Raw genomic sequence first — 26,378 nt, forward strand, 5'->3', positions numbered from 1 at the left:
AAATATCAAATTTATCGCCAGGCCTGGCTTGCATGCCAAATTTGGTGCCTTTTGGGGAACTATCAAATATGGACCAATCAGATGAAGGGGGGGTGCGCTTGTTGGCGTCTAGCGTCGCCACGGTAACACTTTTCAAAGAGAAAAGTAATGCGTGTAGTCGCAGGATGGAGACGCACATTTTGATGTATAACACATCTGGGTTCGCGATACGGTTCGGGCTGAATTAATTCTCGAAGGAATGGCATATATTGCTCCAAAATTACGCGATTAATTCAGAATGTTCAAAATGGCCGACTTCCTGTTCGGTTTCGGCCATGGCGCCAAGAGACTTTTCTTTTAGTTGCGACATGATACAGGAGTGTACCGATTTTCGTTCAGGTACGTCAAACCGTATTATGGGGCTTGAGGCGCAAAGTTTTTTCTGTCTGAAGCAACGAGATGAAGGGTGGGCGCGCTTTTTGGCGTCTAGCGTCGCCACGGTAACGCTTTTGAAAGAGAAAAGTAATGCGTGTGGTCGCAGGAGGGAGACGCACATTTTGATGTATAACACACTTGGGGGCACGTTACGGTTCGGGCTGAATTAACTTTCGAAGGAATGGAATAAATTTCGCCCAAATGACATGACTAATTCAAAATGGCCGACATCCTGTTCGGTTTCGGGCATGACCCCAAGAGACTTTTGTTTAAGTTGTCCCATGATACAGGTGTGTACCGATTTTCGTGCAGGTACGTCAAACCGTATCGTGGGGCTTGAGGCACAAAGTTTTCAAGGGGGCGCTGTTGAGCCATTTTGCCACGCCCATTAATGCAAACCTTTAAATATCAAATTTTTCGCCAGGCCTGACTAGGGTGCAAAATTTGGTGACTTTTTGGGCATGTTAAGGGGGGCAAAAAGGCCTTCACTTTGTCAGGAAAATAATAATAATAATAATAATAATAATAATAAAAATTCCTGCAAATACAATAGGGCCTTCGCACTGAAGGTGCTCGGGCCCTAATAATAAAAATTCCTGCAAATACAATAGGGCCTTCGCACTGCAAGTGCTCGGGCCCTAATTAAAGCTGCAAGCAGCAATGAACGGGCCCTCGCACTCACGGCCACCGCCCCCCCTAGGCATATCAGAAACGACACCACCCACGACTTCCTATGTCAAACCATTCAAAAGTTATAGCAGAAAAAAGGGACAACCAATCAGAAGAAGGGGCGGGGCTAATTCAGGCCAATGAAGGTCAAGGACTCCATACAGAATCTGATGACACCACCCACGACTCTCTATGTCAAACCATTCCAAAGTTATAGCAGAAAATCGGGACAACCAATCAGAAGAGGGGGCGGGGCTAATTAAGGCCAACGAAGCTTAAGAACTCATTACAGAGTCCCATGACACCACCCACGACCTCCTATGTCAAACCATTAAAAAGTTATAGCAGAAAAAAGGGACAACCAATCAGAAGAAGGGGCGGGGCTTATTCATGCCAATGAAGGTCAAGGACTCCATAAATAATCTGATGACACCACCCAGGACTCTATGTCAAACCATTCCAAAGTCATAGTAGAAAATCGGGACAACCAATAAGAAGAAGAGGCGGGGCTAATTAAGGCCAACTAAGCTTAAGGACTCAGTACAAATTCCCATGACACCACCCACGACTTCCTATGTCAAACCATTAAAAAGTTATAGCAGAAAAAAGGGACAACCAATCAGAAGAAGAGGCGGGGCTAATTCTGGCCAAATGAAGGTCAAGGACTCCATACATAATCTGATGACCCCACCCACGACTCTCTATGTTAAACCATTCCAAAGTTATAGCAGAAAATCGGGACAACCAATCAGAAGAAGGGGCGGGGCTAATTAAGGCCAACGAAGCTTAAGAACTCATTACAGAGTCCCATGACACCACCCACAACTTCCTATGTCAAACCATTCAAAAGTTATGGCAGAGAAAAGTATTCTAGGGGGCGCTGTTGAGCCGTTAGGCCACGCCCATTAATGCAAACCATGAAATATCAAATGTATCGCCAGGCCTGGCTTGCATGCAAAATTTGGTGACTATCAAATATGGACCAATCAGATGAAGGGGGGGCGCGCCTTTTGGCGTCTAGCGTCGCCATGGTAACACTTTTGAAAGAGAAAAGTAATGCGTGTAGTCGCAGGATGGAGACGCACATTTTGATGTATAACACTCCTGGGTGCACGTTACGGTTCGGGCCGTATTAATTGCCGAAGGAATGGCATAAATTTAGCCAAAATTACACAATTAATTCAAAATGGCCGACTTCCTGTTCGGTTTCGGCCATGGCTCCAAGAGACTTTTCTTTAAGTTGTGCCATGCTACACGTGTGTAGCGATTTTCGTGCATGTACGTCAAACCGTATCGTGGGGCTTGAGGCACAAAGTTTTCCGGGGGGCGCTGTTCAGCCATTTTTCCACGCCCATTAATGCAAACCATGAAATATCAAATTTATCGCCAGGCCCTGCTTGCATGCCAAATTTGGTGCCTTTTGGGGAACTATCAAATATGGACCAATCAGATGAAGGGGGGGCACGCTTGTTGGCGTCTAGCGTCGCCACGGTAACACTTTTGAAAGAGAAAAGTAATGCGCGTAGTCGCAGGATAGAGACGCACATTTTGATGTATAACACATCTGGGTTCATGATACGGTTCGGGCCGTATTAATTCTCGAAGGAATGGCATATATTGCTCCAAAATTACGTGATTCATTCAGAATGTTCAAAATGGCCGACTTCCTGTTCGGTTTCGGCCATGGTGCCAAGAGACTTTTCTGTAAGTTGCAACATGATACAGGTGTGTACCGACTTTCGTTCATGTACGTCAAACCGTATTATGGGGCTTGAGGCACAAAGTTTTTTCTGTCTGAACCAATCAGATGAAGGGTGGGCGCGCTTTTTGGCGTCTAGCGTCGCCACGGTAACGCTTTTGAGAGAGAAAAGTAATGCGTGGTGTCGGAGGATGGAGACGCACATTTTGATGTATAACACACCTGGGTGCTCGTTACGGTTCGGGCCGTATTAACTGCCGAAGGAATGGCATAAATTTCGCCAAAATGACACGACTAATTCAAAATGGCCGACATCCTGTTCGGTTTCGGGCATGACGCCAAGAGACTTTTCTTTAAGTTACGTCATGATACAGGCGTGTACCGATTTTCGTGCATGTACGTCAAACCGTATCGTGGGGCTTGAGGCACAAAGTTTTCAAGGGGGCGCTGTTGAGCCATTTTGCCACGCCCATTAATGCAAACCATTAAATATCAAATTTTTCGCCAGGCCTGGCTTGGGTGCAAAATTTGGTGACTTTTTGGGCACGTTTAGGGGGGCAAAAAGGCCCTCCTTTCGTCAGAAAAATAATAAGAATAATAATAATAAAAAAAAAAATACAAATAATTCCTACAGATACAATAGGGCCTTCGCACTGAAGGTGCTCGGGCCCTAATAATAACGCGAAGAATTCCTACAGATACAATAGGGCCTTCGCACTGAAGGTGCTCGGGCCCTAATAACGCGAAGAATTCCTACAGATACAATAGGGCCTTCGCACTGCAAGTGCTCGGGCCCTAATAATAATAATAATAATAATTAATACTAATACTTCTTATTCATAAGCACCATTTGTATATTGAAGTGCCCCAACAGTATTAAACTGGTTGAGCGAGTGGTTAAATGGGTGAATAGAATGGAAAAGTCTGATAAAAAGTCATAATGTGGCTCCGGGGGATGGTACTGTGGCTACAGTAGTGGGAGTGGGGGCGGGCAGCTCATGAAAACAGACACAGACACAGGCAAGACTTTCCACTTCTTGCAGTAAATTAGCACAACACATCATCCATTGCCATGGGGACAGCAGATGTAAACTGTATATTTGACTATGGTCCTTTATATACCTGGTGTTAAAATCTCACCTGAGTGATCCAAGTGAACGGCTTCACATAAGGTATTAAGATTTGTTTCTAAATTCATTTTTGATGGGATTTTTTTTATTTTCTACTTGTGAGAGATAGTAATGCACAAATCTGAGACTAATTGCCGGGAAGAAAAAAAAGAAAACCCTTCTTGTATGTCTTTTTCTAAATCTCTATTTAACAGATAACAATAACGGAAATATAGCAAAAGCCTCCAGACAGACCAAAACAGAAATGTGACACATCCTTGCCTTTAACTGTATTGTGGGTGTATTTACACCTGTACTTAAGATTGTCCACTTGTGATTGAATCACTCAGAATGGGTTTTAAAAGCAGGTGTTTACATGGTCCAGGTTATATATACAAGTGGATAAAATATATTTGTATGTACCATAATATTAACAGATGCAGAAAAGCTGTAAAGTTTTTAAATATGAAGCTAATTCCCCTGATTCTTAATATTAGTTTGCACCACACTCTTTAGTGGTGTCCAGCCCTCTCGGTAGTCGATAAAATGGATGCAGACTGGGTCTCTGTATCTCGCAGTAGAGACATTATGTACTATATACAACTAAAATCATTAAAACTCTCTAAAATGATTACTTGGCAACCACTTAATAGAGTGTCTCACAACAATATGGACAGCAGGCAGGGTGGGCACAGACCGCCATCACCTCAAACTCCAATAGCTAATTGTTGAAACTTTTTTCCACAGGCTTGGTGCCATCTGGTCCAGATGCATTGTCATTCCAGCAGCGGGTATATGAACATGCTGCGCACCACAAGAGTTACTTGGCTTAGATGCCCTAGAATCTGTGGGGTCTGGATGCAGCATTTGTCTGCAGGGAAACAATAGAAATGTTAAGAGAGAATAGCCTGGAAGGGAAATGGGGACGAGATAATGGATGCAAAAACATCTGAAGCCATGAAGGGCATTGTATGTGCATGTAGGGGAATGTTGCATGTGCTAGTGTGCAAGGTGATTGGGTCTGGAATTGTTTGTTTTATTGTTTCAAAGGTTTGCACACTGCAAGATCTAATTTCTAAGAAAGGTTTTAAAAGGCATTGTTTTGAAAAAATAGAAGATTATTTTAGTTTGTTTTACTATTTTAAAATTCTAGTCAAGATCATTTTTATCATCCCATTGGCAAAGATATTTTTGCTTATTTTAGGATGATTTTGACTAGATTCATGGAATATTTAGCTTACAGATGGGCTGGTTTTGCAGACCAGCTCCTGGCAGCTTGTTTGAGCTCTCATATTGTATGACTTTGAACGACAGCAGTTTATATTGTATAAAGCCATGTGTGTTGTTGATCCTCCTCTCCTTTCTGCGCACCACTGTGTTGTATAGTATTATATCAGACAAAGCTGGAAGGGAATGGAACATGCTGATTTTGAAGGGAGAACAAATGAAGAGATGATAACATTTACTGTATTTAGCAAATCGTGTTTTCATTTGTTAACTTTAATTTGTTGAGATCTATTGCTAATGAAACTATTAATCATTTATCATCATCTGTGATGTCACTTCTTCTTTTCTCCTCTGAACCTTGCAAAAAAATGTACTCATTTTTCATAGGGCTGTTTTGGTAAAGTCTCTTTCCAGTTTATTGAAATGATGGGAGATGAAGAAAATGAATGATGAAACTGAATGAGCAAAATAAAAACAGTGCAACAGCTATTTTTTGTTATTATCTGAGATTCAAGATTCAAAGTTTTTTGTCATGCGCTAATTAAGGAAACATATTTCCCTGTGCAATGAAATTCTTTCTTTTCTGTCCCCAACGAATGCTGAGCAACATTTTTTTTAAAAAGCAGCATGTGCAAAAATACAATAGAAATTTAAACGAAGCAGAAAAATAGCTATAGAAAAACGGAGCTGCAAATAAACTGTGTACATATTTGTGCAAATGAATGCGTGACAGCTGTATTTGTATTAGTCAGCAATGAGTGTGCAATTACATGTGGGCAAATTGAAAATGTAAACAGTCTAGTTCCGTTACATAAAGTACTTTATGATTATAAACTATCTAGGAGCCTGATGGCAGTGGGAATGAGTTCTTTAGTGTGGAGGTCCTGCATTTCACACTTTTGTTCTCCGAGCCTGAGGATAGAAGTGGGAGGAGGGCGTGCTGGGGGTGGGTGGCATCCTTGATGATGGATGCAGTCCTCCTGTGGACTGTGGTTGCAAACACTCTGCGGAGAGGGCAGTTGAGTCCTGGTGACCTTCTCAGCAATCTTCTCCACTCTCTGCAGGCCTTTGCGTACCATAGCAGAAGTGCTGCCATACCACTGAGAATGAGGATCTTGGTCGTCATAGCAAACTTCCTCAGCCTCCTCAAAAAGTGCTGCTGCTTTTGAGCTCCTTTAACCAGCTGTGTGGTGTCCAAATGGAGTGTGCCAAAAAAAAACAACCTTTAGAGTGAAATGTGCAGATATCAAATTTTAAGGCTTAGCTGCTGATAAGCCAAGACAGAGTCCCTGCATCCTCAGATGTCTTATATAATTGGTCCAGCCTCAGATCTGAGATCAGCCTCTGGGATGGGATGCCATCGTTCTTTCCTCAGTAACTGAAAAAAATTCTTGCACAAGCAGAAACAGCTAATTTGATTGATTTTCCAAACCATGCATGTCTGGTTTTTTTTTAATGATTTTCCAATATTCATATTTTGATGAACTTGTAAGTAATATCATGGTAATTATATTATATATTATATTAGATTAGATTATATTGTGGCAGTCACAAATAGCCAGAGATTGAATTTATCAGTGAAAACAAGATCTCTAAGCAGGCTCTCAGGCAACCCCTATTTGGGATAATAGCAAGGAACCAAGACTGGGAAAATCATGAGTGAAATGAGGATTTTAAATAAAAAATATATCAGTCAGTGGAAATAGTGTTTGCAGGAGTGACCATCTATATAGGGATCAGTGCAAGTTTAAGCCATAACTTTGACTGGACATTAGTTTTGACTCTTTTTATATCTGACCCTTGTCTCTTAAATAAACAGTTTGAAAATCTGTGTTTATCAATTAATTCAAGGAAACTGAGCTTTCAAGATAAGCCTATTTGCTCCCTTTTCTGATACATAATTCTCCACTTTAAAAATGTGATGGTAACCAGATCTATGTCATTAATCTACTAAAAGGTTAGTGGAATGTAAAAGACCAGTGTGAAAACAGTGCGCACACATGCAAGGCAGAAGTGTTTCCTGTGAATCCCGCCCTCGTAGACAGTTTGAATTTTGTGCAAGGCTGTCAATGAAATACATCAGGAAAAAAAGCCAAGAAAATACAGCAAAAGGGCAATGTAAATAAGTATTTCCCTTTTGTAATAAGCAGGTAAATAACCTGATAAGTTATAAGATCACTTCCAACAAAAACCTTAATCCTTAAAAGGCAATTTTATTTCCTTTGTTGCATCTTCAAATCCTCTGAGGGTTAATGTGTTTTTTTTTAGCTTAGAGTGGAAAGTATCAAAAAGACATTAAAATAGGCTATATTGTAAGGATACATATGTGGGTGGTGATCTGTGATTATTTATTTGTGCAACAGCAATGTTGCAGTAATCGATACCAACAAAATGGATGTACTAGTATCAGAAAGTAAATTTGGTAGATGGACAAAAAGAGTTTTACAAGTTACTGCATGGCCATGGACTAGTGGACTATATAGCAACTAGCGACTGGTTTTGGATCCAGTCAATGAATGTTATCAGTTGCATATTAACAGAAAAAGACATGGTGCTATTTCTAAATGACAATATGGTAGTGTTAATAAAGTGGTAACAGCTTGGACAGGCTCTAAGGCAGTGTTTCCCAATCCTTGTCCTCAGGAACCCCTGTCCTGCACGTTTTAGATGCTACTCTGCTTCAGCACACCATAATACAAGTAGTTGTCATCAACATCTGTTGATGACACAGCTGTACAGACGTTCATGACAAGCTAATGAGGCCCATTAATAAGAATCGTGTGCTGACTAGGGGAAACCCTATGATCAGAGATGTTTTCATTCGGTTCAGGTGTAGTTTTATCTGGTGAAAGATGCATGTGGTAGACAGTCTATCATGCTACATTAAAAGACTAAGGGGCCGATTTACTAAGATCCTAAATAAAGAGTACTAAATTGCGTGTGCACTGAAAAAGTTTGCGCGTGCTGTTGTTGTGTGTTTCGCGGGTGATCAACTAAGATTGCGTGCGCAATTGATAACAGGTGCAAACTGCAGTATTTAAATGAGGTGTTGCGTGTCTTACGGTTTGCGAGCGCAAACTTTGCGCCATGGAGAGTCTGGATGGAAAGCAAGATAGTCGCAAGCGCAAAATGAAATTTGACGCGGTGGAGTTACAAATATTAGTGGAAGAGGCAAATAAACACATGAACTACAGCAAAGACATTTAAACATTACCAAAAGAAACGCAATATCGGAGAAAATCTGCGATAGAATAAATGCAGTTGGTAAGACAAAAAGAACGGCAGATGAGGTTAAAACAGAGTCGGCGGCAGAACAGATCTAATTGGGGGGCACATAATAACCAGCGATGTAAATGCTTAATATGAGTTTGCCATCAACGATCACAGCAAACCAGTTTCAATTACACAACATACTGCAAAATCTCTTTTTAATACACACACACACACAAGTGTATTGTGCACCCAAACTGCAAAAAAAACAAAAACAACGACGTACAGGCCACGTCTCTCCCTCCCTCCCTCGCCCTCTCCATCTCTCTCTCATACAACGCATACACATAAAAATGTGAACGGTGAATCTCCAAATTTAATTTGACGAAATTAGACAGACCCAAACATTCCACATTTGCGTAATAATAAACGCCAAGGCTGGCGCCATGAAGTCAATTAAATGCATGTCTCACCTTTAGAAGAGTTGCACATCTTAATTTTCCTATTTCCCCATAGATCACACTTTGGGAAGCCTTCTTTATATTTTAGCGTTATTTCCGCGTAGATAAGAGTGAGTTTGATGCTCCTTAACAAGTTTTGTCCGCGGATCAACATCAACCCAGCTCCCCCAACCCCTTGCTCCTCTGGCTGATTTATGGTTCCGCGTCACACCAACGCAGAACCGACGGCGTAGGGTACGCGGCGATGCACACCGCACCGCGACCCTACGCGTCGGCTACGCCGTCGATTTAACGCAGAACCATAATTCAGGTGAAGCTGCAGTCTCTGCGCTGATCCTGACACAGCGGGTCGGAGCGGATTTGGTCATGATGTTTAACCTGTGTTTTGTGATTAATAAGCACGGGTTTTAATTAAATGTAATTTACGAAGGATGATTTCACGTTCAATAAGATAAGTAATCAATAAAATACAAAGTTTGGCACAAAGGCCTGGCCTGCTTGTGGGCGAGTGGAGGGGGGCACATTAAAAGAAGGTGGCAAGATATAAGGCGAAGAACTAAAGAAAAAGTGGCCTTTAATAAAACTTAAAATAGCATGCAGCAGAATAAAGACTCTCTCTCTGCGTATTCTTTGATTTTGGATGTCGCCTCCTTGCCACAATAACAGCAGCAGCAGATTAGCACCTTCCTTTCGAACGTATTAAATACAGACGCAATCACAATACGCGCAATTACTTTCAGGCTTGGTAAATCTCATTGTGCGTGGTAAATGGACCAATTTGCATCTTCCCCTCCCAGTAGTTAGCGATTTCTGGCGGGTACGCCCCATATTGATTATTCATCAGGGCAAAAGTACTAAATGAACAGCGTGTGCTATTTTGCTCATTTGAGAGGCGCAGTCCTCTTTGCACGCTGTTAGTAGATCAGCTGGCACTTTGGTTTGCGGGTGCTGTCAAGTTTGCACACGTTTTTACACACGCAAACCTTTAGTAAATCAGGCCCTAAATGGAATAGATCACATTGCCTCTATTTATTTCCATTGAAATGTAGTGTATCTGTTAATATTGGGATCATAGTGATATAAATTATGTAACAAAGATAGCAAACTGAAGATATCAAAGGGAACTTCCACCAGCAAAAGAGGGATTTTAACTTGAACCAATTCTCGTGTGTGCGTGTGAGTGTGTGTGTGTGTGTGTCTGGGGAAGAGGCGAGGTGCTCTAGTGGTCTTTATTTGACAGCAGGTAAGACAGGAAGTGGAGGTAAAGACGTGCAGTGAAAGGTTACAGAGTCAGGCCTGCTTTGACAAGGATTTTCAGCTTCTTTACATGGGACACCTGCTCAACCTGCTACGCTGCCTGACACCCCCAGTTTAATCTTATAATCTGAAATGTATCAGTGGTATGGACATCAGAGCTGCTGGCAAATGGCTGCATAGCTTGCTGAGATAAGACTTGATATAGTGGCATCACCCTGTGAAGAAAACAGATTTCAGTTTGCCTCTTTAAATATCACACAGGTTGTGCTGGACTCCGGTGTTAAATCAAGATAACAGCAAACAGAGGTACTGTTTGCCTGGGACTGTAGGTTTAAAAATAATGTTAGAATTGAGCTTAAGTAAAAAAAAACTTCAGTGTTCAACATTTGTGCCATCGAATCTCAAGTGACAAATGTTGCGAGTAGTACAATATACAGTACATGCGGCTCTCCTTGGTCAAGTACCACTCAGGTGGGAAATGCCAATGCAAAGCATGAGCGGAGAGACTAATCCCTTGAAAATCCAAGAGTCCTCCTGCTCCGAGAATATCATGAGCCTAAATGAAATCTGAAAATAGCTTGGTTGTTGACTTACCTGCTTCTCAACGCAAAGTGGTGGAGGAAGAAGAAAGAGGGTAAAGAGTGCAAAAACACACAAATGGAGCTATACCTATTTTTTACAGGCAAAGCTGAGGCTACAGTGAAACAGTCATTTTAACAAAAAAGAAAAGACAAAAAGATAAAGGGGGATCTATTATGAAAACACAGAACATGAAATACAATACAAATCAAAAAGTTGCAACAGTAAAGTGACAAAAAATGGCAAAAAAAAAAAAGAAATAAATAGAAAATGTGAAACCTATGTGATGATTATTGCATTTATTTCACCTTTCTTTTTAGACCTTTATAACCCCAAGATTTTCCGGAGAAATTTCAGTGAGCTGGAGAAGGACACCTGTGACCGCACTGCCTCAATAACTGCCATTCATCAATAGCTGATAAGACTACAAAGACAAGGAATCATTTTGGAATCCCTTTGTCAACATTATCGTATGAAGGTGCATTCCAAAATGTCACTTAAAGGCCTCGTCATTGTCCAGACTCCCTCTGGGCCACTCTGATTGCTCCATTCATGCAGAAAAGTCCACTGATATTTCAAAGCAGCATATACTGTCCTCAAGTCCAGCGTTGGGCACATTTCTCAAAAGATTATTCCTTGTTACTTGTTATCCTTTGCAAAAGTGGGATTAAAGTAGGATTAGTACTTTACATGTCAATCAAAGGCCACAAAGTAATTGGTTTCATTACATGTTAGATAACTTTACGTTGCATCCCATCAAAATGCTAACTGTTCTCCTCAAAATACAGACCTGAATGTGTCCCTATGAAAGTGTAGCTTAAAGGGGACCTATTATGGCAGCTAATACCTATTTTAAACAGGCCTTGAATGTCTTAAAAACAAGCTTTTGATTGTTTTTGCTAAATAAATGAGAAATTCAGCCTCTGAGCCATGTCTTTATCTTCCCATTCTCTAACCTCGTTAACTATGCAGGATTCTGAGTGGGCGGGGCGGCTATGATAATGAGGCACTGTGCTGATTGGCTGCCTGAATGACGCGTAGAAAATGGCGGAAGCTCCGGCCGGCGGAGTTAGTTGTGGGCGTGGTTTCACGCATCGAAGGCCAACCTATGTAAATCGCTCCCGTCGTTACATACATGTAACGACGGGAGCAGAATCTGAACGGCTCATAGAAGCTCAGATCACACTGGATGGCTCATCCGGGCGGCTGTACAGACACTGCAGAATGTGGTTGCTTTCCTCCTTCTCTGAGTTGGCAGGCTGAGGGGAGACCACTTTATACATGTTAAAGCAAGAAAAAACGTGTTTTTCATAATAGGTCCCCTTTAACTTTAGTGTAGAAATTCCCAGACTGGTTAATAATTATAAGAGCAAGTCTTTCAACATTTAATACCGGTCCTGAGGGAACAAGACCTGAGGCTTAAACCTACTACCATTTTTACCTTTAGCTACTGTATAAATCTGTACATGGTAACAGCAGCATTTGAAACACATCTGTGATGAAGTGAGAGAAAAAAAATGATAATCATATAATCAGTTATGTGTTACTCCCCAATATTCTTTTCCAGGGATGTCCATGTGCTTTTCAAAGGGATAATGCAAAACAACATTCTGTACATATTACAAAATTGTGGCTTAGAACAACCCCATACTGTTGCACACCTAGATGCACGTTTACAGGGGACAAAGTTAGAACTGAAACCCTTTATTGCTCGGTATCGTCAATGCCGTAACACCTTTTAAGTCTTACTAGAATTGAGAGCAATAAAAAGGCCTAGAAACTTTACTGTCACAACTTTTTAGAATGTGTTGCAGGGCTGGAATACCAAAAATAGATATATATTGACAAATGGTATGACATAGGAAAGAAATCATGATATATTTTGTGTTTGCACTGGCTCCAGAGAAATATAAGTCATATCAAATATAAGAAATGCTGCTTTACTGTTTGCTGTACTGTAACTCAGAAGTACTGACTGGTGGAAATTCTTGCTTTTTTTTTTTTTTTGCTCTAACTTATTTATTGTCTTCATCTCTTTACCTCCGTTTTTCAATTTTTTTATTTCTTACTATTTTCTTTATCCCTCTTTACCCCTGTTCTTTTTTTCACCATAACAACCTTGTCTCTTGTGTTATTTTTCCTTTTTTTGCATGGCTTTTTCTGTCACTCTGCACCTCATTGTCTCCCCTCCCCTCCCTTATTTCCACAAGAGCAGCCTGAGAATTTTCTAGAAATCTACTCCCTCCATTTCCTACCCTTCACTGCTGATCAGACTTTAAATCTATCCAATCCACCGATCACGCAGGAACTCACCGTGACCATTTGATAACCCAGACAATCATGTTTGAGCCTCTCTTACCCTCCAGAACGAGGCCACATGTGCTCACATTTACATTCCCAGTGCCTCCGTCTCAAGCTTTCCTCTTTACTATTAATTAGAGGGTGTTTATTGGCAAGCTGCTGCCTCTCGGTGGCTGCTGGTGGTACGCTTGGTGTGGTTCACAGCTGGAGTTCTGTGCTTCATGGGATTTTCATGATGGGAGGAGAATTCTCACCTTGCCCTCTACCATCTGTTTCTGGGACTTAACACCATTTCCCCACTGAACACCCTTTCCCTGCCTCCGTCTTCAGCTCATCAGCTTCTTTTTATTTTCAGCCTCATCCCAGGTGTTGCTTTTGATCAATAAGTATTAGAGTGTGTATGTCTAAAACTTTAATAACCCTCTATGTCAGCTCAGTCTCACGGAAATCTGTTATTGATTCGTCAATACATGTAAAACAAGGTGCCGTCATAATAAAGGTGCAGAATTTCTGAGGCTGTAGTTGTTTTTTTATAACATACAACGTATTTATGATCTAACTGGTGTAGACCCTCAGTGATGAGGCACAAAAATGTTGTCATCCAATATGTGTCTGAGAAACTCAACCATCCTAAGACAAAATCTGGTTCAGAGGACAAAACACCAGACAGAAATGTGGTGTTTTACAGTACGGTATATTCAGTCCAGTGTAATGAAGGGCATTTGGAAAAACTAAATTGCACAAACGCATGGTAATGCACAGCAGATCTGACTCATCAAATCCAGATTCATCACTACACATGCATCTCAAGGAAATGGGACATTCTTTTGAGTACCATAATCTACACATTTTGGACAGAGGAGACACGTGTTTTTGAAGGAGTGCAAGGAGCCATCTTGAAGGGAGAAAAAATATGTTTTGTGTCCTGAAGATGTCCTGAATTCCCAAAACACAGCTTTAGTTTTAGTCAGCCACGCACCTGCTGTTTATCATAGCAAATGCCTGTTTTTCTGTGAGAAAGAGCCTGGTTCGCACGGGATTTTGGTCCAGTGGGAGCCGAAACTTAGTTTGAGAGCTTGCGGACGGGGGGGGCGAATAGGTCTTTCCCCCCCCTCCGCAAGGTGCTGAGGGAAAGGTATAAAAGACAGGGAACCCGGAAGTCTGGTAGAGTCTGCCGTGGGTTCTTGCAAAACGCCCGGCGCGGGTTTTTTCCTTGGCTTATTCAAAACCGGACTGCCGGGCTCTCCAGTCACGTGTCGAGGTAAGAATATGGAGCTAGAACAGTCTCATAATTCACAAATGCACAGGACAAGTTTTACAAATGCACGGACCGATTTGCAAATACACACACCGTTTCACACGTGCACAGGACAAGTTTTACAAATGCACAGACCGATTTGCAAATACACACACAGTTTCACACGTGCACAGAACAATTCACACGTGCGTAGGACAAGATACACAAATGTATTTTTGATGCACACACAAATATAACCTGATTTACACATGTTTTTTTGTCTGTGAGCTGCGCTGGATTTGTGTGTGAGTTTTGAGACTCCCCTGACGTGACAAGATCCACACGTAGGTTTTTTTTAACACGGAAGGATCTGCAACCAATCAGATTAAAGGGGCGGATATACCTGCTGTTTGAGCTGCGTTAGCGCTGGTTTGTCGGGCTGATCAACCAGAGCCGTCAGGAGACTGCACTCCAAGTCCTGCCGATGCAGCAACTGATGATGAAAAACAGCGGAGATTTTTATATATTTGCTCCGTTTGGTTTCACGAAGTATTACTGTCCCGCTGATTCATCTCAGAACCAGACAGACAGCAGAGAGCTGCTGCGCTGCCTGACGGGGACGAGCTGCAGCGCCAGGTGGAGCGATCACGCGCATGTCAGGAGATTAATTTACCCAAATATCTGGAGTAACGTCGGTATCAGTCGACTGATAACCGAAGAACCTCTGTATCAGCTCAGATGTTTGATGATCGGTGGACTAAACCCCGACCAGCATCATCACGGCTGCATCTTCTCATGCATGACTCTATCTGCACCGGGAATGTGTTGATCTGCCACCGCTGTTTTGACACACGTTTGTCTCTGTGTGGTGGCGATGTCACATCATAAATGTGAGGATAACAGCTGCTTGTTTCTGACCTCCGTGTCTGGTCCCTGGTCAGCTGGTCTGACCGGGACCAGCGCCACCCACGGCCAGAGCCAGAACGAGACTGCAGCAATATTCACCCCCGTCAACAGGCTTGTTCTCCTGAAAGACACCTGTAGTTCAAATATATATATATCTCCGCTGTTTCTCATCAGCTGCTGCATCGGCAGGACTTGGAGTGCAGTCTCCTGACGGCTCTGGTTGAACGGCCCGACAAACCATCTCTGATCGCGCTGTTTTCTTTACCGACATCACAAGAAAATCAGAGCAGTGATCTCCTCTCCATCCTGTTTATTTATCTTTTATCTCATGTTGATGTTTATTCATCTTTACTACACCAACTCGAAATATTAATCACTTTTCTATGTGAACAGCGCTAACGCAGTTGAAACAGCAGGTGTATCCGCCCCTTTAATCTGATTGGTTTATGAGTAAATCGTCCCCCACGTGGGTGCGCTCTTATGATTGGCTGGAACAAATTAAGACATCTGATTGGTTGCGTGTTAAAAAAAACCTATTTGTGCATCTAGTCACGTCAGGGGAGTCTCAAAACTCACACACAAATCCAGCGCAGCTCACAGACAAAAAAAACATGTGTAAATCAGGTTATATTTGTGTGTGCATCAAAAATACATTTGTGTATCTTGTCCTACGCACGTGTGAATTGTTCTGTGCACGTGTGAAACTGTGTGTGTATTTGCAAATCGGTCTGTGCATTTGTAAAACTTGTCCTGTGCACGTGTGAAACGGTGTGTGTATTTGCAAATCGGTCCGTGCATTTGTAAAACTTGTCCTGTGCATTTGTGAATTATGAGACTGTTCTAGCTCCATATAAGAAGGCCTTAAAAACCCTTGTACTTGTGTGTGATGATTGCAACTGTGATTATTGCTGCTGTTTTGCGGGGGATAGCTTGTCGCGTAATCCTAGCAAACGAGTGATATTGTGTGTACTGCCGAGTTGTGGGGGGTAATCCGACACGTTATCCTAGCAAACGGGTAGTTTTGTGGATGTCTTCTATGTAAATGCTTGCTTCTTGCTAATAAATGTATTCATATTTCATAGCAAAGAAGAGGTGTGTGTGTGATTCATTTTGGTGCAGCCGACCACTCCTAGAACCTAATTGAGATTAATCTATGGATGGATGGATGGACATGAGAGAGACCAGCATTAAAAACTACAGCCTTAGGTTTCACCTATGCAAGATCTAGAATTGAGCGTTCACAATATTCCGCACCTTGATTCACGTGACCAAAACCAGGTAAACAATTTACAGTGGACTGACAAGCCAACAAGTGTGAACGGAGGGTCAGTGGTTAGCACATGACTCCCACACATTATAAGATCTACAATCTCCACCTGTCCGTCTGAGCTGATGATGCCTTTTGCTGGTAAACACCTTTTTGTTTCTACTTATTCACTGAGACTTTTACGACGGCAGTGGACATATCTCTCTGAAGATAAAAGTCAGTCGGCGACAATAAAGACAAGTAGTATTGCTGGTGAGATATCACCACCAACAGCTGCAGTTACTTATATTCTGTAATCAAATCTCTTTTTTAATGTGGTCTCACACATAAAGCATTTTCTGTTGTTGATATGAATGATGCATCCCAAACAATACCTGGTGCGTTTGTGCGCTGTCTGTGAGGGTTGGCACATTCACATGAAAATCTGATGCAACATTCTAGTAATGAGTGTAAATCTTTGAATCAGGAATTGGACAATACAGCTGCTGCTGTTAATGGAACTTAAGATAGGGCTAAAGTAATCAGAAGCTTGACCCAGAGGCTGCAGAGCAAACATTCTTGTATACCCACTTTGAACTACCACTCACACATTTACCAAGAAATAATCAAGTCCCTGTTTAAAGAAGCTGAAAATGAGCTTTTACATTTCTCCGGCACGAGCAGAGGAAAAGAGAAATTACAGCAGAGCAAGTGAGGGGCATAGGGATAAAGCAGGTGAGAGACAGAACAGATGAGGCAGAAAACAAATTTGGAGCTGAATAAAACAAATGAGAGCTGAGAACAGTGACGTTGAGAAATCAAAAGAAGCTCAGAATAGAATGCAAACAAAACATTTGTCATAGCAGAGTGACACATGAACCACATGTATATTTGTAATATAACTAATATTTGATATTCTCACCACAAAAAAATGTGTCCTTGAACAGAATAGAAAGCATAACTGACAGGATGAATGAAAAAGCAGGAAAGCGCCTCTGTCAAAATCTTTAATGGTTTAATGCCTTTTGAAGTTTAAAAGTATCGTACTGGATTTAGATTTTCAGCTTCTCTCACATCTCTTTATTGTGTATACAACCACTGCACATGTTGAATTAAGGGAATAAATCATGATTTTCAAACCTTTCATCGTTTCTTAGACACAACACGCAGACACAATAGTTGCCAATAATGGTAATTCTATGAGGTGTTCTCCTATTTAGACATTGAATACACGTTCGGCTCTTTATTGATATTGTAGTGTGTTGGAAGGGAAAAAAATGCTAAACCTTTATGTTTCATTTAAGCATTTTTCATAGTGTATTAGTCCTTTCCAAACAGTTTGAACCTTTTAAAATCTTTATATATATATATATATATATATATATATATATATATATATGTGTGTGTGTCCTCATTGATTTAACAAGAATTGTTTTTATCTGCACAGTATGGAGGAAACTATGTACACTGGCTTAGAAAGGTTCCATAAATAAGGCACTGATGCTAGGAAATAACTTTCCTCAAACCTCAAAGTTATATAACCTCAAATTCATTCTAATGGTATCAAGGTTGTTGTGTGCCAGATAGTTATAATGTCCCAGATAAAATTCAAAGAACTTAAAGAATCTTGAAGATTCTTTGATATTTTCAAATGCTTGCCATAAAGAGTTATCCAATGAGTTGTAAGTTACCATATTTCCTACCTTTGTTGGTGTACCACTCGTAGGAAGACTAAAAACAGTCTTTGAGTTTCATTAGCTTAGAGGTTGTGGGTAACTGTGGATTAGCAGAGTCTAACATGTTTTAAAATAAAGTTTGTCAACCCCTTTTCAACCTAATAAGCACCAACACATTTTTAACCCAGAAGAAAATCTACTGATTAAAGTCATGATATCTTTTAACAAACATGTTGTCAGGACTTTTCACAACAGATCCTATCCATCTCTCCCTTCAAGCTCATCTTCTGCGGGGAAGGTCAGGTCATGGGGCAGCAGTCTAAGAAGGTAGGCCCATCTAGCTCCTCCAGCTGCTCCAGGAAGACACCAACGTATTCCCTGACCAGTTAATACATATTCACTGTGTCTTGAATGTTTCTCTGAAACCCCAACCCCTGGTTGCACATGTCCAAAACAAGTCCATCCTAACCAGATGTTCGAACCACCTCAATGCTCCTCCACACCGACTCAGAGTCCCTCCCTGATGACTAAAACAGATTTGAAGGTGATGATTCTCATCCCCGCTGATGAACATTCGACTGTGAGAGCTGAAGACCTTCACTTGCCCCTTTTTTGTCCTCACCTGTTCTTGCCATCTTGACAAATACCATGTGACATGGGCTGCTGCTGAAGGCATCACAAAGGCCTTCACGTGTTGACCTTTGGTTTTTGAAACAGACTCTTGGGACATCATCAACGACAGATCCTTGTTCAAAAGAGGGTCCTCTCACATCTGATTAATATCTGAATGATGGCAAATGCCTGATTCTGATTCTACCCACTATTTCCATTTACATACAGTATATGATATTGGATATTGGATATACCATCCACTACTTAGAAAATATTTTTCTTTAAATTTCTTACATACACAGTTTAGTTGTGGATGAAAATTTTATGGGTCTGTCTTTTTTATGAAAAATATGTTGCTGAAGGGTTCATAAACTGTCAAACACCCATGCAAGAATGTATTGATATTATGGGACCTAACCCAGGAAAAAACAGAAGTAGTTGTAGTTCAGCAGTTATATCACTCAAAAGGTTTTATTGAATTAAAGGTTTTAAACTTTTGTCTTTATTCTGGACTCAGATATACAGTACCTGCTTGTCACTCCCTCCACTACCTCTTCCATCACTAGATTTTTCCCAGTCATCTTTTCTCCCTTTCTGTCCTTTAAAAGGCCCCATCAATTTAATGTGATGGACAGAGAGGATGGGAGGCACCATTCCTTTGACAGCTGTAACACTCCGCCTCCGATTGACCTGGTCCTCTGCTTCCACAGTTAGTCCTGTTTATAGACAGCAGAGGCCATAAATCTACTATACAAGAGGCACAGTCAGCTACAGGGAGAGGGGGATACACAAACATGGCTTTCTCACACCTGAACAGGCCAAGACTGACTTTGCAAATATGCAGTATATGTATATATATATATATATATATATATATATATATAGTATATACTGTACATACACAGTATATGTCAAAGGTCCTTCCAGTCATAAAGGGGCTGAGGAGGATTGCACTGTTATTCAGATTAAAAACTGAATCATTATGATAGAGCATTCGTATTTTTAATTTCCACTGACAACTGCCTTATTGTTAAAAACCAAATAAAACTAAGCCACTAAATACATAACACTTGTATTTGTAAAAGCAGCCATGCGCAAATTTGATTTCCACTTCAAACTAGAGTGATTTTAATCAGTTTTAAACAGGAGTTTGGGATTTCCACGGTGTAGTTGGTAGAGCCGGATGCTGGATTAATCCCAGCTCAGTCTCATCCTAGGAGGTCAGTCACATGTTCAGTCACTGGGGGGGTTCGGTGTCCTGGGTAGGACGCAAACAAACTCACCACTGCTCCAGCCACCCCTGGGGTTGTCCCAAGCCCAGATAAATGGGGCTGGTTGCATCAGGAAGGGAAAACACTGAAAATAAGGTTATTTTTGCACACTCATGCATAAAGGGAGGAGAAAATCTCACATAAGGCTCAAAAGTGATCACATCATCACATGTAGATTCTTCGATCAGATACTTTTTCTGATTGTCACAGGAAAAAATGTCACATTCAATTAACTATTTTGTGGAGTACTTCTGCAACTTTTTGACATTTTGACATCAAAAAACATTAAAATAAAATAGCACAAGAGAGTTTTTTTCACTTTAAAATATCAGTTTGGGCAGCGAACCACTGTCCTCATCGTCTCATGAGAGAACTGTATATGGCTTTACAGCAATATGTAACACATCAACAATTATAGAACTGATTTGAAGAGTTATAGAGGATATTAAAGGCAACTAACGTAAAAATAAGAAAAATACCTTTCAAGAGACTAAATAAGATACAATCTTAGACAGTCTTGTATAAGCAATTCCACACTTACAAGCAGACCCACTGAACTAAAAATTGCAATAAGTTCCTTTGTACCACTTTAACGTGTTTCAAATTTTCAGAAACAGGTAATGGGAAAGAAAATGTAATTGGAACCTGAATATTCGCACCTGTATATCTGGGAAACATAAGGGTTAATAGTGGTCTGCAAATATGAGACTCAAGCAAGCGCCAATATTCAAACTCCTAGGTTGATGCTAGTGCACGAGTAAGAAAAGCTGCCATTTCTGACTCCCATGTTAAAATGTCCAACTTTTCAGCAGAAACAAAAATATTTGCAGCCTGCTTCAAAAAGTACTTTTGTTCACTATAGCTAGAGTTCATATCAATGGCAAATTTTGGTGGGTAGGCCTAGCAAGAGGAAGTTCCAGCAGACCGCTGCTAGCCCTTTTTTCAGCTTTGGTAGCACTGGTTTTGGATGTTGTTTCACTAGAAACTTCTAAAATGACGATGTTTGGACAGATTTATCTGAATGAATATAATGTAATATTAACTAGCATCATAGTTTAGCATAATAGAATAGAATAGAATAGAATAGAATAGTAGACTTTATTGATCTCCCAGAGGAGAAATTCAGTCGTGCAGCAGCCGAAAACACACACACGCTTTATACAAAAAATGTAAAAATAGAAATAACCATAAATACTGTATTTTCACGACCATTCGGCGCACCGTGTGAAAAGGCGCACCCTCATTTTTGTGTGTAATTTTTGGATTTAAAACACACATACGGCGCACCGACCCAACCCACCGACCCACGGAGCTGCACACACGCGCGCCGCAAAACACACACGCGCACCGCAAAACACACACACACCCGCTGCAGAACACACACACAAGCACACAAGTGTGCTTATTTAAAATAGAGCGGGAGCAAAACTTAGTTTGATTGTATTTTATTTCAGTTTTTACATTAATCAAACCCTTCAAAGTCCTCATCCTCTGTTTCAGCATTAAAGAGCTCCGCTAATTCAGCTGCGCCAGTCCGAATTTCCTCGCTGTCAGAGTCACTTTCCGTGCCGTGCGGCGCCTCGGAAATGCCGGCTTTTGCAAATGCCCGAACAACAGTCCCAGCAGACACGTTAGCCCACGCATGATGTGTGAAAAAACCACCGGGTCGCCGCACATAGACCTGCCTCAGCCACTCGATCATCATCCCTTCATCCAGCCAGCCCTTTTCATTCGCCTTTATAATGACTCCGCCTGGAAACGTCTTTAGGCAAAGTTTTTCTTTTAAAAATCACCATACAGTTTCTGTCCATCAGCGTGGAAGGCAAGCACAACAGTAAATAAACTTTTCATACCCCGGTGTGTGGATCTCCACCGCGCGGGTCCCGTCTATCACCACGCTGGTCCCGTCTATCACCGCGATGGTTCCGTCTATCACCGCGCGGGTTGCCGTTAACTCCACCGTGTGATTCACCGGGATGTGGAACGTGAGCGGCACCCCGTCCATGTTGGTGATGTGTCTGGGCTGGATGTGTTTGTCGGGGATGTGTCAGCTGCAGAATGAGTGGAAGCTCTCCATCTTTTCCATGTAATCTGCCGGGCGCTGCTGCTGCGCTGGCACCGTTTCATGAAGTGAAAGCACCAGGACGGACCTCAATGAAAATGTTAAATTTTCATTTCTTCCGCCAGCGCTACTGCTTTCAGTCTGAGGATGGTCTCATTCACGTCCGCAACTCACGGGTGCTTCACATGCCCCCTTCTCCCTTTACTGTTCTCATGGTGGCCGTCCGCCTTACATTACCGTAATACAGGTAATAGATATGGCGCACCGTTTTATTGGGCGTGCAGCACATTTTTAAAAAGAAAAAATAAATTTATGTGCGCCTTATGGTCGCGACAATACAGTAGTTAAATAATAAAAAAGAGCTATATAAAAAGTAGAAAAAGACTATGTACAAGAGAGAAGAAAAAGAAAAAAAAAGTAGTAAACACCAAATAAACGGATAATATTTACAAAATATTTACAAATATTTCCAAAAATACGTGAGGTATTAGTGGTTATTGCACTTTTAAAGAGACAGGTTTATTGCACAAGGGTGGCTACAGTTGCTTGTTATACGGTCTGATGGCTGTGGGGATGAAGGACCTGCGGTAGCGTTCTTTCCTGCAGCGCGGGTGGAGCAGTCTTTGGCTGAAGGAGCTGCTGAGGGCCAAACTAAAATAGTTAAAGGAGCTTAAAGCAGGATTTATGAAAAAAATTTGTAAACGTTTTAAGTTTTCTAGTAATAAGGTCAGATGAAGCGTTCCAAACCAAAACGAATGAGCCCTCTAGCGTATCTCTCCGTTGCCTTGAACAGGCTGTGTGCTGCAAAATGTGCTGCAGTGCTGGGGCCGAGTTTCCCGCGCTGTCTTGCGGATGTGACGTCAAATGATGCTGCATGCGCGTTCTCCCCGTTCTCCCGTGGCTGCAGTATCCCCGACGGCCGTCGTGGTGAAGGGTGGCGCTATAGAGTCTCATTTCTCATGCCTCTCATGCTCCTTTAACTGTGACAGAAATAAGGTGAACTTGTTCCAGCTGGTTTTCGGGGCTGCTCGTTCCACCCCTTTGCAGCATGGCGCAGTATGTGGAAAAAGAGGTTTGACTCTTCAAAGAACCAGCAGGTAATGTCACAGGGGATTTGTCCAGTTACGGTAGTTATTTTTGTTTTATACAATCTGTGGTCCCAAGTGAGTAGCTCTGCCTGTTCTCCTGACAGAAAAACATCATTATCTGTTGTTATTCTTCTGCAAACACTTAATATTTGACTTTCCTTATTAAATCCATGTGTCATATGACTGTATAAGTTTCATCTGTGAACAACTTGTCCTTCATTAGCCATATGTACGATCAGGCCTCATGTTAGATGGATGTTAAACACATGAGTTGCAGAGCTCCACTGTAGAAACTGACTAATGGGAAGCTGCATAACTTTAGGGCTGTCTTCGTGTGTGAGGTTAAGCAACTGCCTTACTCTCTGATATACGTATGAATAACTTAACATCACTGAACCGCTTACTCGTTGCAAGAATTAAAAGTAAAGTAAAGTTTTTCTGACATCAATGGGATATACAGTACCGGTACATACATTTTGAGGTGGGGCACAACAACATTACTTAATACGATACCCATGGTCTCTATTTGGGACACGCACATAAAGACATTATGTTATAAATTACTGTCTCTTTGCATGTAAGTTAGTGGACAGATAAAAATGACCAAATAGTTAGCAATGTGGTAAGTATTATTACCTCCTGCTTCACAGTATTAATCTGGCACAAAAATATGAGTAAGATGCATCAGACCCCTCAGACAGTATTAAGTTGGCATGAAAACATGTACAGATGTGGATGTTGTCCAGAAAACTGTAATAATATTCCCTTTAGCCATTTCACATTGCACCTCCATCGGAGTACCATTCTTACCTTCCTGAAAGTGGACTGTAATACCTTTAGGGGTCTCGTCATGAGTCACAGATCAACAATAACCATTGTTCACCTTGTTTTCTATTTATAAACCAGAAAAAAGGCAAAAAACAAAAACTGGAGCCCTGAAACAACAGTGCACAGTGGTTTTAGACTGATTTTACATATTCCCTAAACTTTCTGTCCTCTCCATCTCTACTTGAAATACGTTGTTCTCAATATTCTCACTGCGATGCGCTAAAGTCACATAGCCAGTCACATACTTTCCTGAGTACGTTCCATCTTCTGCAGGGAAGGTCAGACCCAGATGCTTTCAACAGCTTATTTAGTATTCATCACCTCCCCATTCACACCAAACAAGCAAACGGGCAGCCTGCGGTGTCATCTCTCTGCCGGTACACCACGCATAGCCCCGCTGCCGCTTTATACCTACAATAACATTTGATTATGTGCATATTTTTGTGACATTTGTAGTGTGAACCGATCCAAATTGATGAGATTTTCACACCAATGTGAGGCGTTTTCTTTGCCTCCCCAGGAGAGTAGGTTTCAGGCATGTCAGTTGTGGTCTCGGTTTGTTATTATTGTCTAAATTTTTCGCAAAAATAAATCAATAAATGCAGCTTAGAAAAAGAAAAGATGATGCCTTCCAGGAGCAAAACAATTGTGGACAAGACTAAATATACAAAGAGGAGGAGGCAGGGAAGTGGACATATGGAGGGGTGGACGGAAGAAGGGAAGAAGTGAGAAAAGGAAGGAGGATAAGAACTTTGGCTGAGGAGGGAGATGTGAGTCAAGAAGGTTCAGCGTGCCCAGACTTCATACTGTAGGCACAAGGACAGTATCTCCTTCATAAGCACACACAGAATCCTTGCCTTTTCAGTACATAAAGCTCAAATTAATTCAGCACCACCTGCAGTAACTCTCGCTCGTAGCTGCAGGTTGTTTATAGTTTTGATCATCAGCAACTTTCAATGATTAAAAAGAAATAATGAAATAAATACAAGATATCAATTGTTTTTTCCCCTGCCACACATTTCTGCATGGGGGAAAAGTGGTACAATTTAATTTTCCTCAATTTACAACAAAACGATAAAATGTCAGTAAAAAAAAGAAGAAAAAAAAAAGCTGACTGAAAAAGAAAACGTTCTTTAAGTCTTAAAGGGGACCTATTATGGCATCTAATACCTATTTTAATCAGGCTTTGAATGTCTTAAAAACAAGCTTTTCATTGTTTTTGCTAAATAAATTAGAAATTCAGCCTCTGAGCCATGTCTTTATCTTCCCATTCTCTAACCTCATTCTCTATGTGGGATTCTGAGTGGGCGGGGCTATGATAATGAGGCTCTGTGCTGATTGGCTGCCTGAATGACGCGATACACCGCTACGAAAAAATGGCGGAAGCTCCGGCCGGCGGAGTTAGTTGTGGGCGTGGTTTCACGCATGGGAGGCCAACCTATGTAAATCGTGCCCGTCGTTACATAACGACTGGATGGCTCATCCGGGCGGCTGTACAGACACTGCAGAATTTGGTTGTTTCCTCCTTCTCTGAGTTGGCAGACTGAGGGGAGACCACTTTGGTATGTTAAAGCAAGAGAAAATGTGTTTTTCATAATAGGTCCCCTTTAAAGAAAAAAGAAATTAAAAAACTCTCTAAACAAGAAAAAGTCATTCAGTAGTAAAGGCAAAATAAAGTCAAAGTAAAAAGCATGTGATCTCAACTGAGAAATTGAGGAAAACCATTTTGTGTTTCCGCAGTTAAGTCTGCTGATTCACATTGTTTCATATTGTTTCACATTGTTTCAGCCACATTTCTTTGTTCTGCTTTTCTGTATCTTAAAATGTTCCATCATAATTAAGGTATCCATTTCTTCCTCCTTTTGAACCATATCCAGGAGGACACCAGCTTTGTCTCGGGTGTTTGGACAGCGTAGTCCTCTATCAGGTACTCAGGGACACCAGGTGGTGAGAGGATACAGCATGCAGTGGACAGTCTTAAACCTGCAGAAAGCATATTAGAGGTCACTGTGTCTCAAATCTGAGAGACTTTATTCAAAATACAGCAACTGAGTCAGATTTAAACCCCTGAATCATTAGTTTCTTTTACTCATTCTTTCTTGCCACTCTGAAGCAATACCACTTCTGACCACATGGGGAGAAAATCAGCGGAAAGAGAGGGGTTTTTAACAGTCTGGTATTTATATTCTCCTGGTAAATCCCTTTCCTTTGTTTCTTTACTCCTCCATTTCATCCCAGGAAATTTTTCCAGGCCACAAAAATAAAATAAAAACATTTTAAACAGACAAGCTCTTGCTCTCTGTTGATTTCCCCTGTCAAAGTAACCATGGCAATTAATTGTCTTTTCAATATGATTCCCAAAATGCAGTCCCCGAGTCAAAACATGATGAAACTCATCTGGAGGTATCACATCATCCCTCTGCCAGCCACATCGTAGCTCTTCTGTAGTCTCTGGGTTAGCATTTAGCTAAAATATCCTAGTCGGATAAGGGAAATACTGTGGTCTGTTTTAAAGATTTAGTGTTT

At 41.3% G+C, this 26,378-nt stretch overlaps 1 protein-coding gene across 1 annotated transcript in view; it reads right to left on the bottom strand.

Annotated features, from left to right (window-relative positions):
* Positions 1–24,846: 24,846 nt before the first annotated feature.
* Positions 24,847–26,378, bottom strand: part of mfng (MFNG O-fucosylpeptide 3-beta-N-acetylglucosaminyltransferase) — a 37,000-nt gene continuing 35,468 nt past the window's right edge. Inside the window, exon 8 of the mRNA XM_061720648.1 lies at positions 24,847–25,835. Within this exon, the coding sequence (XP_061576632.1) occupies positions 25,784–25,835 (52 nt within the window). The 3' untranslated portion in view covers positions 24,847–25,783. The remainder of the gene's footprint in view (positions 25,836–26,378) is intronic.

The sequence above is a fragment of the Cololabis saira genome, chromosome 1 (assembly GCF_033807715.1).
Source record: "Cololabis saira isolate AMF1-May2022 chromosome 1, fColSai1.1, whole genome shotgun sequence".
Taxonomy (NCBI): domain Eukaryota; kingdom Metazoa; phylum Chordata; class Actinopteri; order Beloniformes; family Belonidae; genus Cololabis; species Cololabis saira.